The sequence below is a fragment of the Accipiter gentilis genome, chromosome 20 (genome assembly GCF_929443795.1).
Source record: "Accipiter gentilis chromosome 20, bAccGen1.1, whole genome shotgun sequence".
NCBI lineage: Eukaryota > Metazoa > Chordata > Aves > Accipitriformes > Accipitridae > Astur > Astur gentilis.
The window spans coordinates 21,975,252-21,990,068 of record NC_064899.1 but is presented as its reverse complement, the minus strand read 5'-3'; the positions used below and the strand labels follow the sequence as shown (position 1 = coordinate 21,990,068).

Sequence of the window (14,817 nt, the reverse complement as noted above, 5' to 3'; positions counted from 1 at the left end):
GACTGTATAAAGGAAACACATATCAAAAACATGATGAGGAATTTTTTTCTAAGGCAAGAGGAAAGCTGACTAAACTTCTAATTTTATTGCTCAAATGAAGTTTTAAAATATCTACAATATTGTAATTTACTACTGAAAAGATATCTTTTTAAATATCTCTTTGCTATATATGATGTTGGTTATGTATGTTTAAATATCTGTTACGCAGCAGGTTTTACATACCTGAAAACTTTGCTTCTAATCACTACTGACAGAATGTAATTATATCTTTTTCTTTCAGGATCATCAGAAAAGATTACAAGGGGCCATGAAAAGCTAATTCATTACGCTGTCCCATATAACTCTAAGAAATGACAGGCTGGTACCAAAATATTTATCTTGGCTTAAGTATTCTGTGCATTAGCAAAGTCAGCAGGAAAAACGTAAAACATTCATAAGGCACTAAAGACAATACAGAAAGAATTTTAATAAACTTAACAACAACAACAAAAACCTAGCTCTTTAGCTATAGCCAAAAAGCACAGAAGAACAAAGAGAAGCTGTTTATCAAAGTGTCTCAAATACAGCTGCTCAAGCTCCCTGGAATGCGACTTCAAGTTATACTTCAGGAACAATATTAGAATAAAGCCTGTTTTTTCTAGAAGTCGGTAAAAAGGCTGACAGAAGAGGTTTATCTTAGAAAAAACAGTCACCATTCTCCTCCTCCCCCCCAAAATAAAAAAAAAAAACAACCCAAACCCAAATAAAAACAACATAAGGAAACACTATGCATAGCAAAGGTGGGTATGAACCAAGATTATCTGTGATATGGAAAATTTTGCTCTCCCAAAAAATTCAAATGGAAAGGATTTGAAAAATTGTATGGGGTTTGAGTTTGGTTTTTTTAACGGTAAAGAGTGTTTGTTAGAAAAGATTTGCACATAAAATTTTCCTGTCTTATATATAATATCTGCATCAGAAAATTTTGATTCTATAAATCAGAAAATACAGAGGCAAAAGCATTTTGGAAAAGAAGAGTCAAGCATTATATTATACAATGCCAAATGGAACAGATTCAGCTTTTTCTATAGAACTTTGTTGTTGAATTCAATATATTCCTGTCAAAAATGAAGCATTTTGAAAATTTGTCTATTCTGATAGAAAAACATTCCATAAGACAGTTTAAAACCAACTATAATGGGCATGAATTTCATACTCCTACAATGTCATTCTTGCTGCTAAAAGAGAGCAAGTAGAAGCCAATACATGGTACACCTTCAACATACCATTTTATATCAGATATTAAGTACGGGCTTTTTTCCTTCTGAGGTTTTATGGGGTCATGCATATTGTGACTGAAGTATGGGAGAACTCAAGAAACAGTGAACCAGCACTGAAGTTCCATGTTCCTTCATTACATTCACCTTACAAGAAAATTGTGTTTGACTTTTGCAACCCCTTTTGGAGGTGTTTAAAGTGTACTAACATTGGCTTTTTCACCCTCAAGCTTTCTTTAGTGTGCCTAAAACAGCAAAAAAAGAATAACATATACTCTCCATTTACAGGTAAAACCTGCGTTTATCTTTGCTTCCTCTTTTGCTGTAAAGGACACAGCATGAAAAAGTGTCTTGAGCTTAACTTTCTTAATTTTATATGCAACTTTTTGTTATGCTGCCTTCAGCAATGACTGGTAAATAATACCCTAAATTTTGCTTTTCTAAAGCTTTTTTTGCTGAACAGAAACAGACATCTGTTAAAGTTTAGCTTACAGCCTTCTGGGAACAGGCATCATTTCCGTATTGAAATCATCAAATTTTCAAAAGGAAAGAAAATTTTTAAAATTTAACAAAATTTCAAAATGGTAAAATATTTCACATGGAATGAAAGTGACATGTTTCAATGTAACCATTTTCCACAGTAAACCATTCCTTAAAAATTAAAAAAAAAAAATCACCCCACTCACAAATGTTTGGTTTCAGAGTTGACCTGTATTTTGAAAGCCAAGGGGTACTCTGAAAACCAAATAAAACATTCAAGTCAATCTAAATATTTAATTCAATCCAAAATGAAACAAAACCTTTTATTCTGAGAACAACCAAGCAAACATATTTCAGTTCTATACAAAGCAGATGTCCCAATCTTTCCAAAAGACAACTGAATTAAAAACAACCCAACACCACTTCCAAAAGACATGTGCATCCAATTCAACTAATTGATTAGTTGTCTGTCATTAACATGATATAGTTTTTCTTGGTATTTAACAATATACGTATAATGACAAGTTTTTCTTTCCCTTTCTTTCTCACACAAAGCACACCCCAATCTATCCTTACAACAGAGTCATAGACTATGAGTTTGAACCATACAGCGCAGACTCAATTTCAGGGAGTTTCCAAGCATTTTCAAGCATAACTCCAATAGAAATTAATTGACAGCCACGAAATCAACATCAACTACAATTTTGCACACTGTCAAGATTTTAGTTTATATGGAAACCCAGTTCCCAGACATCAATGGGTAACACCAGCGCACTTTTTTGGTATTGAATTTGTTATCCAACAGGTTTCAACAGTCTCTTCATCACATGGCTAGTATGGAAGAAGAGTTAGCTTTCTTTCAGGACTGTTGCAGAAATTGCTGAATAAAATTTAGGACAAAGAAGTACAAGAAAATGCTCGACTTCTGATAATGCTGCTAGGCTACAGAAGAAAGACATTGGTGTGGGTATAATAGATACATATACTTGTTTGACAGAACTTTGAACTAGGAGGGCAAAAATAACAGTGAGCAAAAATTAAAATCCGTTAAGAAAGCTTTCTTGGGACATGCTTAGGATCGTTAACAAAGGCTGTGTTGAAATCACTAAGACAGCTTATTCACTCCTGGATCTGCGTCCAGGCTCCAAGTAAGAGTTTATCTCACACGAAGGTGAGACCTGCATATACAACAACTGCTCTCTCTACAGTTTTAGTTTCACCCCTAGAAGGACCCTGAGGACACAGCCCAGGTCTCCATCTGGGTGACTGGGCACCCAGTCCCTCTCAGTGTGTACAAAGACCAAATCCACTACTGAGAAGACGTAGCCTACGCATCCTAATTTGGTACTCCTTCTGCCAATCAATGGGAAACTAAAAACATTGCCGATACTTAATATTTGTCCTTTCATGAACAGCAGCTGTTCTGAAAACATACAGAGAGCTTACTGGTAGTTGTGCAGGAAGAAACAGTTACCAGTTAAGAAAGCAGAATGTCTTGACAGCACCTCATCAGAACTACAAAAATCAAAGTTCCTTAGCAAAGCTCACAGTCATCTGAAAAGCTCTGGAAACCAGTCACATTATATAAAATCAATCCTTATCATTATGCATAAACATCTGTTTACAGTATTACTTGTAGAGACTGAAATATTTCACATTAATCTCCTTTAAACTCTCAACACTTCAAAATCTACCAGATTAGGGATAATTGCCGAAGACGACTAATGAAAGTCAAGACTCAGAATCTTCATTTAGATAGCTACTCTGCTTTGTAGTGCTACCTTTTGTCCAAGATTTCATAAACAGAAGTGTTATTCAGAATTCAACACCATGCATGCCAGTGAACCATCATGCAAATAATGGAATAAAAATAAATTATATTTTGCCACTGCAATTATTCAACCAGCAGCAATTGTTCCACATAGCTTGAGGATATGAAAGCAATGTTTCCCAACAGGACTTGACTTTCATTTGAGCTCCCTGGTTGCTACCATAAAATAAGCTAATATAGTAGTAATTATACAGTGTATATTTTAATAGCAGTATATTCCATGCCATCTGCAACAGGCATGCAATGCTAAAGTGTAATTTTGTACTGGTACATGCAGAAAATTATCATTCTATACTGGAATGAAATAACAGCTAATTCCATAAAACTACTTATATTTTTAACTTAGTTTGCTGAACCAGTAAAAATCGCTTGCAAGATAAAGTACTATCTTTGCCCAGAAAGACTCTCACAATGTGTAGGGTTTACAAATCACCATGTAGCATTATCAGTTATATACCTTTCTATGCTCACTAAAATCCCACTGAAAAAAAAAAAATAAATATAAAATCAATTTAAAGTCTTGCAATTTAGCCAAAGCTATCCCAGGACACCACTCCACATCATATTCAAAGCTGAGGCTTGTTTAACTTCTGTGTCTCCTTGGAACACTGTTCACCAATGGCTGCTACCCCAGCCTTCCACTTCACATACTAAGCAAAACCACATTGTTACACATAAAGTAGCTTTGGGAAGGAAAGAAAGAGCTCTCTCATAACTGCAAATGCAATTCCCTAAAATACAGCATTGAATATGATATAGCAAGTTTTGAAAAAAACATACTACTAAATTGATGACACAAAGAAAGTGCTGTACTATCAGCTGTAGAAAATCTCTTTGCATAAACAACCTTACAGTAGACATTTGTTCTCTACTCAAAGACTACTTTACTATATTTCGCAATACTTTCTTTTACTAGCTGTCTTATAGACGTCTGCTATACAATGTGATATGACAAGGCTGTCCATGTAAAAAAATGATACTACTTACTAAAATCTGAAATTTACAGAAAAAACATAAAAGTTAAAAAAGTGAAAACCTCAGCAGTCTACTCTCAACGTAAGATAGATTATTTTGTTGAAGAAATTCTATCAGTTATTAAGGTTGATGTCAGTCGTAACTTCAAAACTACTACGGAGGTCAGACAGGAGACATAAACCCATACAAAGTATGCAAACAAACTCAATTTCAGTGTACCTTAACACTTAGTCCAATGCATTATGAAAGTATGCAGCATGTACTAGAAACCTGCAACACACTTATGTTTTGTGCACATTATGTTGCATTTAAGATATTAAAATAAAATCCAAAAAGAAAAAAAAGAAAAACTATTTCAGATGTTGGAAAAGATATAGGCTGATATCTGTTCAGTCATGATTATTTCAGCCATCTTTTTTTAATCAGTTGATTTAAATCGAGTTTATGCTTATACAAATAATCTGAACACCCATGTAAATTATTACAGCTTTATCATCTGCTGTCACCTAGTTACCACTGTCAGCAGAGCATGAAATTTCATTTTTACAAAACTGACCAACAAGATAAAGGTTTGGACCCTAAAATACACTGAAATAAATACCTACTTACCTATACAAAGTATGCAAAACTCTCAAAAAAAGCAGCTAAATAAAATCACAGAGCTAAATTTTGACTAAAAAGCCTGAGTTACAAAAATCTTTAGAAGTCATCTTGCAGACAAACATCAGCACGATGACTGTCAGGCACCGCCTTACAGCAGCCGTCACACAGATACCGTATTATTGTGTGCCACATTATTAGCGGTCCAAGACTGGTCCACTGACTACCTGAAATGGCTTGCAGCCCAGTGACGCAGCATATACTGCAGCTTGGAAATACTTCCTACATAGAGACATCCTACCCAGAGGCTGCAGTACAGAAGTGACTGAAGGAAAATTGGGAGTATCTGATCGCAACACTAAAGCCTGTTCTGGCAACATACTGCTACTAGAAATAACTGTTTCTAGATGTCAGCTGCAATCTTATCAAAGTAGAATCACGTGAATAAAGCGTTTTTAGAGAGATTTTTTGTGCTGAGCTTTAAGGACCGGTAACAAAACACCTTTAAATACAGCTCTTCTAATCCGTTTTCAGTGTGTTCCACAATTGAAACATCACACCTTTGGGGCCTATGAAGTTGTGTACTGTAAGAATATATATGTACAAAACACTGCAAACAACATCATTTTCTCTTTTCTCACATGACTTCATCACGCAGGCATAGGAAATCATCCCATACTGGTTTGCTGTTGCTCTTCTAAGACACCTCAGTGCTCCCAAGAGTAATTCCAGTGGAAAAAACTTTTCATCACACATCTGTACCTCTCTATTTTTCACTAGAGCTTCAGCAACACATCTTCTGAGAAAACAGAAGTGATTGCTGAAGAGATTGTAGCTCAGTAACTCAACAAGAACTTTAATGATGACTTTGAATTGCTTAAGTCTTTCACTGGATTGATGAAGTTTCTGCAGCCCAGATGCAGCAAGCTGGCAGGAGTAAATTCTCCATACGCTGCAAACTAAGTATCTGACTATTTCATGCCTCTTTCTAAGTATGTGAAAGCTGGAGGCAAAGCCTGTCACTTTACAACTCAGTACTTGCTTCTTTCCTTATGTTCTGCAACAAAGGTACTACTGTAAGGCCAAATAAGAATAAAACTCCCTGGAGATGCCTGCTGTGAGACATGTCATAGCATTTCTTCAAGAAATTTCATAACAATAGCTTAAGGGCAAATTTTTCCATTAGAAATCAAGTTATTTTGAAAGAGTCAATATTTATAATAAAGGCCACAGTACAACAGATGAAATGAATTACTGAATTTTCAATCCAAATGTACAATACTTGAAGTTTAAAATACTTTCCAAAATTTCACATTTATTGTCTGCAAAGACAAAACTTGAGTCTTCTTTCTTGTTATATCAAGCAAATACATCCTTCTGTTAATTTAATGTGGACTTTATGGCATGTATACACACCTATAACAGGACAGACAAGTCTGAATTTTTCTTTCTATACATACAATAAATCTAAATAAAATTTATATAGTCAACCTAAGTAAGACCACAATCCTGACTGTATTACCCATATGTTGTCTTCTGTCATATTCCCTTGCTGAATTGTTCCAAGTTTCTTTAGAACATTTCAACAGCTATATAGTGCTATCAGCATAATACTATTCTTACGGTACACGTAATATAAAGTACTTCACAGTTACACCTGGATGAAGGGAAAAGAATGTAGTGTTCCTTTTCTACCTACATGTGTTGCTATCACCAGGCATTTACTTGTGTCTGGTAATTACTGCATAAAAACAACCATAACCATCAAATGGCAGATTTTCTCTTGCACAGTGACTACTTAGCAATTTCAAAATCACCTGTTTTGTACAACTGAAAACTTCTAGCTTTCTGAAATGTTTCCTGAACTGCTTCTCTACTAAAATAAGTGTATTTACACATCTTGTATTTCAGTTACTGACCATTTCATAATAGGCATACAGGTTTTAGAAGCTTGTCCTACTAAAACAAGAAATCTGAGACATGACAGGATTCCTGTCTGTCATAACAGACAATCCAATTCACAGCAACAACAGCATTAACCGTACAAACCTAAGCAATAGGAGAAATTTTGTGCCAATTACAGATAAGCCTCATGGAAGAAAAGAGAGGAGCTTGGCTTTTAACAAAAGCAAAAGAAAAAGGTGTTTACAATCTTAAGTGAGAACTTTCTATGTAGATAATGTAGAACTTAGAATTTGTGAATGTGGGCTTTGATTAGGAAAAGGACTCTTCCTTGCGTAGTACTGATAGAAATAGCCAGAAGTTCATCACTGACCTTGATATGGTTCATTATGGACCCCTAAATAAGGATGGATTTAAAAACACATTAAATCATCGGAGACCTATTTTTTACTAGAACAGATACAATACTCAAGAGCCATAAGTGAAACCCAATGCATGTACTGTTTGTAAGTGCACAGAAGATGTGACATCACATGTCGTATTTATTGCTCTACTTTTGATTCAAAGTATTTGATACAAAGATGGCAGGAGATGCTACACCTGAATTACCTCTGTCTTTTTTATAATATGCATTTAGTCCTTCAACATGGCACAAACACAAAAAACACCACCTGTGCCTTCACAGAGATTGCATCAGAAATGAATACTGGCATTATTTGGAAATCTGTATTTTTGAAATGCAGGCAAAATTTAGATATAAAGAACAAATATTAAGGTACAATAAAGCTATCATAACTACCAAACATACAAGAGTTTTAGATAGATACTGGCACAGAGTACTGTACTGCAGGAAAAACTTTTGATGTTTGATTGGATCCATGTGATGTTACAAATATCCTATTGAACTTAAAAGCTGACAAGCTTTGCATGGCTCTCAGAAAGATCCCAGAACTCCTCCAGGAAATCCATTACCAGAAAAAGCAATGTATCCTTAAAACAGGGGTTTAAGAATCCTAGGGAGTGTCATGAAATTGGCTTTTATTGTTGAGTGAAAAAAAGTTACTGTCTTCCCCTTTAAGAAACCAGAGATAGAGTAAAATGTCCATACAGTTATCCCATCATCATGAAAAAATGCTTGCACGGAACTTCATTTCAGCAAGCCTAAAATCAAAATTAAATACTCCTTATGGTAGGACTACATTTTGTAAATAGTGGTGCACAACATAACGAAAGCATGGCTTTCTACTGCAAAGGCACCACCAGACACAGTTATGGCTATTAAGAACATCAATACCGTAACAGAGCCACATTGTATCACGATCATTATATGTGAAAATAAGAGCTGGTACACTTCAGAAGCTGACTTTTATTGTAGGGATAAAACTGCTTACCTTGAAAAGACTGTTTGGCTCTGTCCACTAGCTCTTCAATCGGATAACTTGCTAGATCCCCTCTGGCATGCTTAGTTTTGCAGTAGGTACATGCATTGAGACACCTGTTTAGAAAAAAAAAAAACTCAGTTTCTAGCCAAGAAAGCCTTTATATGCACAGCTATATTTAAGTACATCAAGAAAAATAAGCTTTTGTAGCTATGACCAGAAAATAGTATTCTGTTTTAAAATCAATAAAGTAGTTTGAAAAGTTTTGTCCTCCTACCTCCTGAAAGCACCTTTCACATCTATATAAAGCATTGAAAAAATGATCAGTGGAAATCACATACAAAAACCTAGGAGTGGGAATTTACATATTTTTAGAAAGCTATGATAAGGTCAATAATTTTTCATTACTAAAGATGAATCTTCAGGCTTCTGATCCTGATAGTACATAAAAAATTCCAACCCAAACAAGGAATTAAAAAAAAAAAAAAAAAAGTCCTGAAAGACTAAAAGTAGATTTTAAAGATAGTGCATATTCTTGAAAACATGTTTGAGTTACTTTTTTCTCCTTTCATTTGGCTTATATAAACAGAACAAATAACATAATGAAGACAGAATCACCAACTAGAAGGATGGCTTAGCACAAAAGAATGGGGAGCTAATGAAAAACTCTCATAAGAAACTAAAGGAATAATGTGAATGCTTTTAATTTACCTGACGATGTAGTAAAGGCAGACTAATTCAAAGTAAAAGGATGGAAAGATCAAAACAAACAAAAACTACCACTCATATGTTTTTCCTGGACCAGCCTTTGAATCCTGGTAGTGACATTAATGTAATAAACAGAATGTTATGAGTTCGTTGTACTTTCCTCCTCCCCTTCCCTGCTCTTTAAAGCTAATACTGCCCTACAGCTTTTTATAGGTTAAAGTGTTTAAACCGCTAAAAACCCCACAAAACCAAAAAAAACCAATTATAAACATTTCTCTCGTTCATGGTTACTAGTACACCTTAAATTCTGTCCATTTTGACAATAAAAAAAGCCTCAGCTTCAATATCATAAAGCATTTTGGTGCCAGAAAAGGCTAACTACAGGAGAATTACTACAGAACTTTCAAAACAATAATGAAAAGGCAAAGATAGCACCAGGTGGGTTCTGATGAAGTCGCCAGCTGCAAGATTGTGTTTACTACTCGGATATACCTTGTCTTCTATTATGACGTCTGGCAGCTCCATGACTAGGCAATTACTGCTTTGCAAACTCTAAAGGTTTTCATTCACAGAGATTCCCCTCACACATCAGTTAGGCCTTGTTTGCACAAGCAGCGGGTCGGGAAGTGCAGCACACTGCACACAACATTTTCTCAAGTGCCCTCCTGCCCCTGCACTTCACCTTGGCCCTGAGACCTTCTCCACCAACAAAATCTTACTTTCTGCCAGAGGACATCTAGATAGTTTGTGATTCTCTCTGCTAGACTGCATTATGTAAATGCTACATCGTCTTATTTATGTATATTATTTTTCCTGCCTATCACACCTAAACTTCAGATTTTAGTGTCCGTTTTAGATCAGAAAACTAAAGGATATGGCTTAACTGCAGCAATGAGACTTTTCTATTAAGAACTAAAAACTTACATGAAATAAGCTGCCATTCAGTAAAATACACCATCATCTATTAAAAATAGAAAGAAAAAAAAAACAACAAACCCAAATCTGAACCTTTACAACCTGCTCCAAATAAGTGATTTATTCCCACCCAAAGACAACTTAATCATCAGACATGAAACAATTTTTACATATCTCACCTTCCTTCTGCAAATCAAAGCCTTTCATCATGCAAGATCTAAAGCATGTTTAAAAGAGTGGCATTTGAAATCAAGAAAGTATAAGCAGGTAATTTGTTTATATTTCCCCTATTAACCAAAATGAGACAGACTTCGATGTAACATAGAAAATGATCAATTTTAGAAAGCAAAACAAAAAAGACAAAACTTTTAAATCCTATTTGTACCATATTTGTTAATTCCAACTTGGGAAAAAAAAATATTTTGGGCTGCAGCTGACCAACAAGAGTGCAGATTTCAAATACTTGTAAAAATGCTGAACTAACCACTTCTCAGAGATTTGATAATAATCTGTTCTTGAAAATATCATTTTAAACCAAACCGTAAGTAGAATACAGTATCTGTAGAATTTTTTTTTTCCCCTAGTAAGCCAGCCTCTACTCCAAGTTCCCAGCATAACAAATTATTCATACGTCCATGCTGCCACATACTCAGACCACAGACAATCAAGTGGAAAAAAGCTGTTGGGAACTCTGAGAATCTGAGCATTGCCTCTTACTAAGTGGCATGCACCAGCAAGTGGATCATTTAAAACCAGCCCCATAGGTAAAGCTCTCCTTAAAAATCAGCCTTTATCATAGCTAAAGCTCAAACATATGGGACTAAAAAGCCAATATGCTAGTGGTTGCAAAAGAGTATTTTGCTTTGCGTTATAGTGGAAGCCTTCTTCAAGCATTTAAAGTTGGTTTGCAAATGTTAGTTTATATTAATACAGGTCAAAGGGTTTTTTTGCACAAATAAATTACAGTAATTTACAGCAACAACTATTAATCATCATTGTGTTTGTTATTATCAACATGTTTTGAATAACTTTTGTATTGATTCCAGAACAAAAACCACTAAGTCCTGGTTTTCCAACATACTAAACTGATGGAGGTACTTTGAATTATTAACCTTTTGCTTTGAATTATTAACCTTTAATCAGATATGTGCCCAATACACAGAACTATTTCACAGCAAGGTAAAATATTATCCACAGATAAATTACAACCATGTGGCTAATTAAAAACTTTCTGAACATGTTACCAAGCTGAACATCATCAACATTTTGGTCAAGTGCCTGAAATTTTGTTGTAGACATAGGAAACAGTGGTCTTCACATTGTTTAGCTAGTATGTGTTTATGTTGTGCGTTAGATTAAGCAGACTCTTCATTTTTGAAACAGTAATATTCCTCATAAAACACACACTTAACATGAAAGGCTAACCCTTACAGATGGAACTAATTAGGAGTAAGAATACTTATGACACAGCAGACACATAAAGACTTTCCTTCAGTGGGACTAATCAGTGGATTTCAGCAGCAGATGAGAATGAGAGTACAGACAGGAGGAGCAAAGTGCTGGTTCCTCTTAATGGGACTTGGGCCACCAAGTTTAGTGAAGACAGGATTCCACCCTCAGATATGAAAAGTATAAAACATCTTTCATTCAGGGATTAGAAAACAGCTCAATTACAGACTGCTATGTGCCATTAGTGTGCTAGTCACTCACATTTAATGTGATTGACCAAGACCAGACATCTGTGAGCAAGATGGGAGAGCTGAATAGCTGCAACAGTGTCATATGACAGAAGATCCTTGCTGCTCTGCAGGTGGTTAATTTGGGGGGAGGGAGGTGGTATTGCTCCCTTCATTTCCTGAATAACCCAATAAATTCTTGCTTGGTATCAACCTAATGAGCTGGTAAAAAAAAAAGAAAAAGAAAAAAAAAAAAAACAACAAACCCAAACCACCCAAACAAATAAAACCCAACCAAAACCCAGTCCTAAGGTGGTCTTCTCCCAAATTAAAAATCTGCAGAAATAAAGTAAAATATCATTAATCACAGTTCAGTCTAAATACCAATATCTGCCCTTATGAGATCTGACTCGTTATACAAATTCAAGATCTTATGAAGTTTGCCCTATTAAAAAAAATAAAAATTCTCACAGTAATGCAGTGCCCCTAACAACACTGCAACATCACAGCAGTACAAATATAGAAAGATTGCTCACCACAGTCACCCACACCATCTCTCTGCACCTACCACCACACTTCCTTAGAAGGCCTCAATAATTCCAGCCCAAGAATATTTTGTATTCGTAAACTGTGGTTTTCCTGAAAGGGGAGCATGATTTGCTTGTTTCAAAATACAGTTTAGAGAAGAGATTTAGGCTTTTGTAAGATACTTTTAGAGTTTCTACCAAATGTAATTTTGATAAAAATGCTCTGCAGTGGGAGTAAAGAGAAAACTCCCTTTGCATGCTTGACTGAGCAAAAGAAATACCAGAAATATATACTCCCAGCAGATGAAAAGGAGATGGATACTAGTCAAAACTTACTAAACAAGAGCTAGTAGAAGTCTACAAATATTTTTCTCCTAACTATAATCTAACAACAGCATTTATACTGTATTTATAGTTAAATATCATACTATTGAGTTAATGAATATTTCTTAGCATTTTTCCTCTATAAATGCTACTTTGTACTTGCAAAATTTCTAAATTCCACCAAACTTAACTGCAATGGATCACGAAAAAGTAGTTTACCGAAAAAAAAAATCCCATCCGTAATACACTTGCCTTGTTTTCAGGAAACTTCTTTTGCTTGAAGTTTGCACGTTTTACAATAAAGCCTTTCAACCCACTATGACAGGGAAGATAATTTCCTGTAAAAAATTGGGGCATGGGAGCTTGCTTTCACTTTAAAAAGATTCAGGACTTAAAATACTTTTGAAACAGTGGCAAACCAGTTCTCATCAAGGCTAATTAGTCTAAGCAGCAAACCACATTATTGCAGAAATACTGTTTCTAGTATCCCAGCTTGTTCAGACTGAGCTTGGACATGAGCCACAGGGGCTATGCTACACAGATGCACTCGATGTTACAACATTTTCTGTATGATAAAAGCAGGACTTCTCTGAAATGATCTTTGTAGCCAACTATTTTAGAAACCGCTCTGAAAGTACAATGCCGACTTAAAAAGAAAAAGCCAGCCTCTCAAGAAAGTTTTAGCAGAAAATAGGATGACCTTTCAACAAACACTGTACAGTGTATGGGATTGCACACACATTTTTCTCAAAGTAGGACACAACTACAGGATGCTATTTTTTAATTCTGCAACCCATTCCATGCTCAGCAAAATGGGAACAAAGTGCATTATAATTTTGTTCTTCCGAAGACCTTTGAAGCCAGCATTTTATTTGGTAATGTCTCACTAGTTACTAATCAAAAGGAATTTCGAGAGAAGGCAGCTCAGTTAGTTTGATAAGCTATAATAAGATTTAATTTTGTACTTTAAATATTTGCGTTTTGTGAAACTGAATTCCTACAGTCAAGTGCAGGTGATTCAAAGGTCACAGCCATGTGGTTATATCATCATACATTCAACTTGCTCACTTTAAGGCCCATGATTTAACATCAGCAAAATCAAGTGCATCAGTGGCATTTTTTAGTGTTTGTCTAAAGAACTTCTTGATTAATTACTCTGCCTCCACAGTTCTGCAATTGTTTGCATTAATTCAGGCATTCTAAATGGATATTACAAGGTAAAACGTTCCATTGCTAAGCTGCATAGATCTGCGTTCCCCACCCTGGCCCAAAATGGTGCATTGCTGGATGCTTACTGGAAACTGCAATGATTTTTTTCTCTGCAATTCAAACTAAAGCTCTATGATTCACAGAGACATAAATTACTTTAGAAGCATTTCCAAATAGCTGCTTGGCTACACAGACCACAACTTTGGGACAGATCATGACAATCATTAATATCAAGAAAGTGACTCAGCTGAAATAGCACAGGTAGATAAATTAGGTTCTGTGGTTGCACAGAGCAGAAAATGCCACGGCATTTTAACTACAAGTAATCAATTCTTTCAACACTTCATAAAGAGCAACAATATTTGGAAGATGATGACTCCTGGTCCCAGTCAAATAGCAGTAATGAAGGTGGTAGAAATAAAGAGTTACGACAGAAAAACCTTACATAGAAAAGACACTTTCTTAGAAACCTGCTCACAGCTAATCCCAGATATACAGTAGCAGAATACGGCAAGATCACAATTTCAGCATGCATAAGCAACTATTATTCTTAGATACCCCTAATGAACAGCAATGATTGGAAAATGACCTCTGAGGACAGGATTCTCAGAGGCTAGCTTTAATTTATAAAGTTTTAGAGAGCTGTGACTTGAAAAATGCCATAGTATTTAAAGCATCAAATAGTATCATTTTATTAAAAAAACCTCTACCAGGGACAGATGACTTAGCATAACTTATACAGAATGTGCTGTAAAACCTAAATGGGTCAGTAATAAACAATTTCATAAGCTTTAAAAATTCAGCTTTCAAAGTTTTTTGACAAAATACTAAGGATTACATTAAAACTGTGGTTTCTACATAGCAGGGGGGAGACAATGAGCACATTTAAAGTTCTGTTCCAAGAATGCAGCATCTCAGCAGATCTCCGTGAGTAGAGGAAGGGTAAGGGGAGTCAAGCGTCTTTCTACAAGCAAACCACTTCACTTGCCACGCATCCTCACAACATTACCAGCTCCTGAATCACCCACACAGAAA

The 14,817-nt window shown here is 35.4% G+C and overlaps 1 protein-coding gene across 3 annotated transcripts in view; it reads right to left on the bottom strand.

The window, feature by feature from the left end:
• The window catches only part of CDKAL1 (CDK5 regulatory subunit associated protein 1 like 1), a 422,610-nt gene that overhangs the window by 225,510 nt on the left and 182,283 nt on the right, over positions 1-14,817 (bottom strand). For all 3 annotated transcript variants that reach the window (XM_049823860.1, XM_049823863.1, XM_049823859.1), the window contains exon 9: positions 8,436-8,539. In XM_049823860.1, coding sequence (XP_049679817.1) covers positions 8,436-8,539 — 104 coding nt within the window. The remainder of the gene's footprint in view (positions 1-8,435; positions 8,540-14,817) is intronic.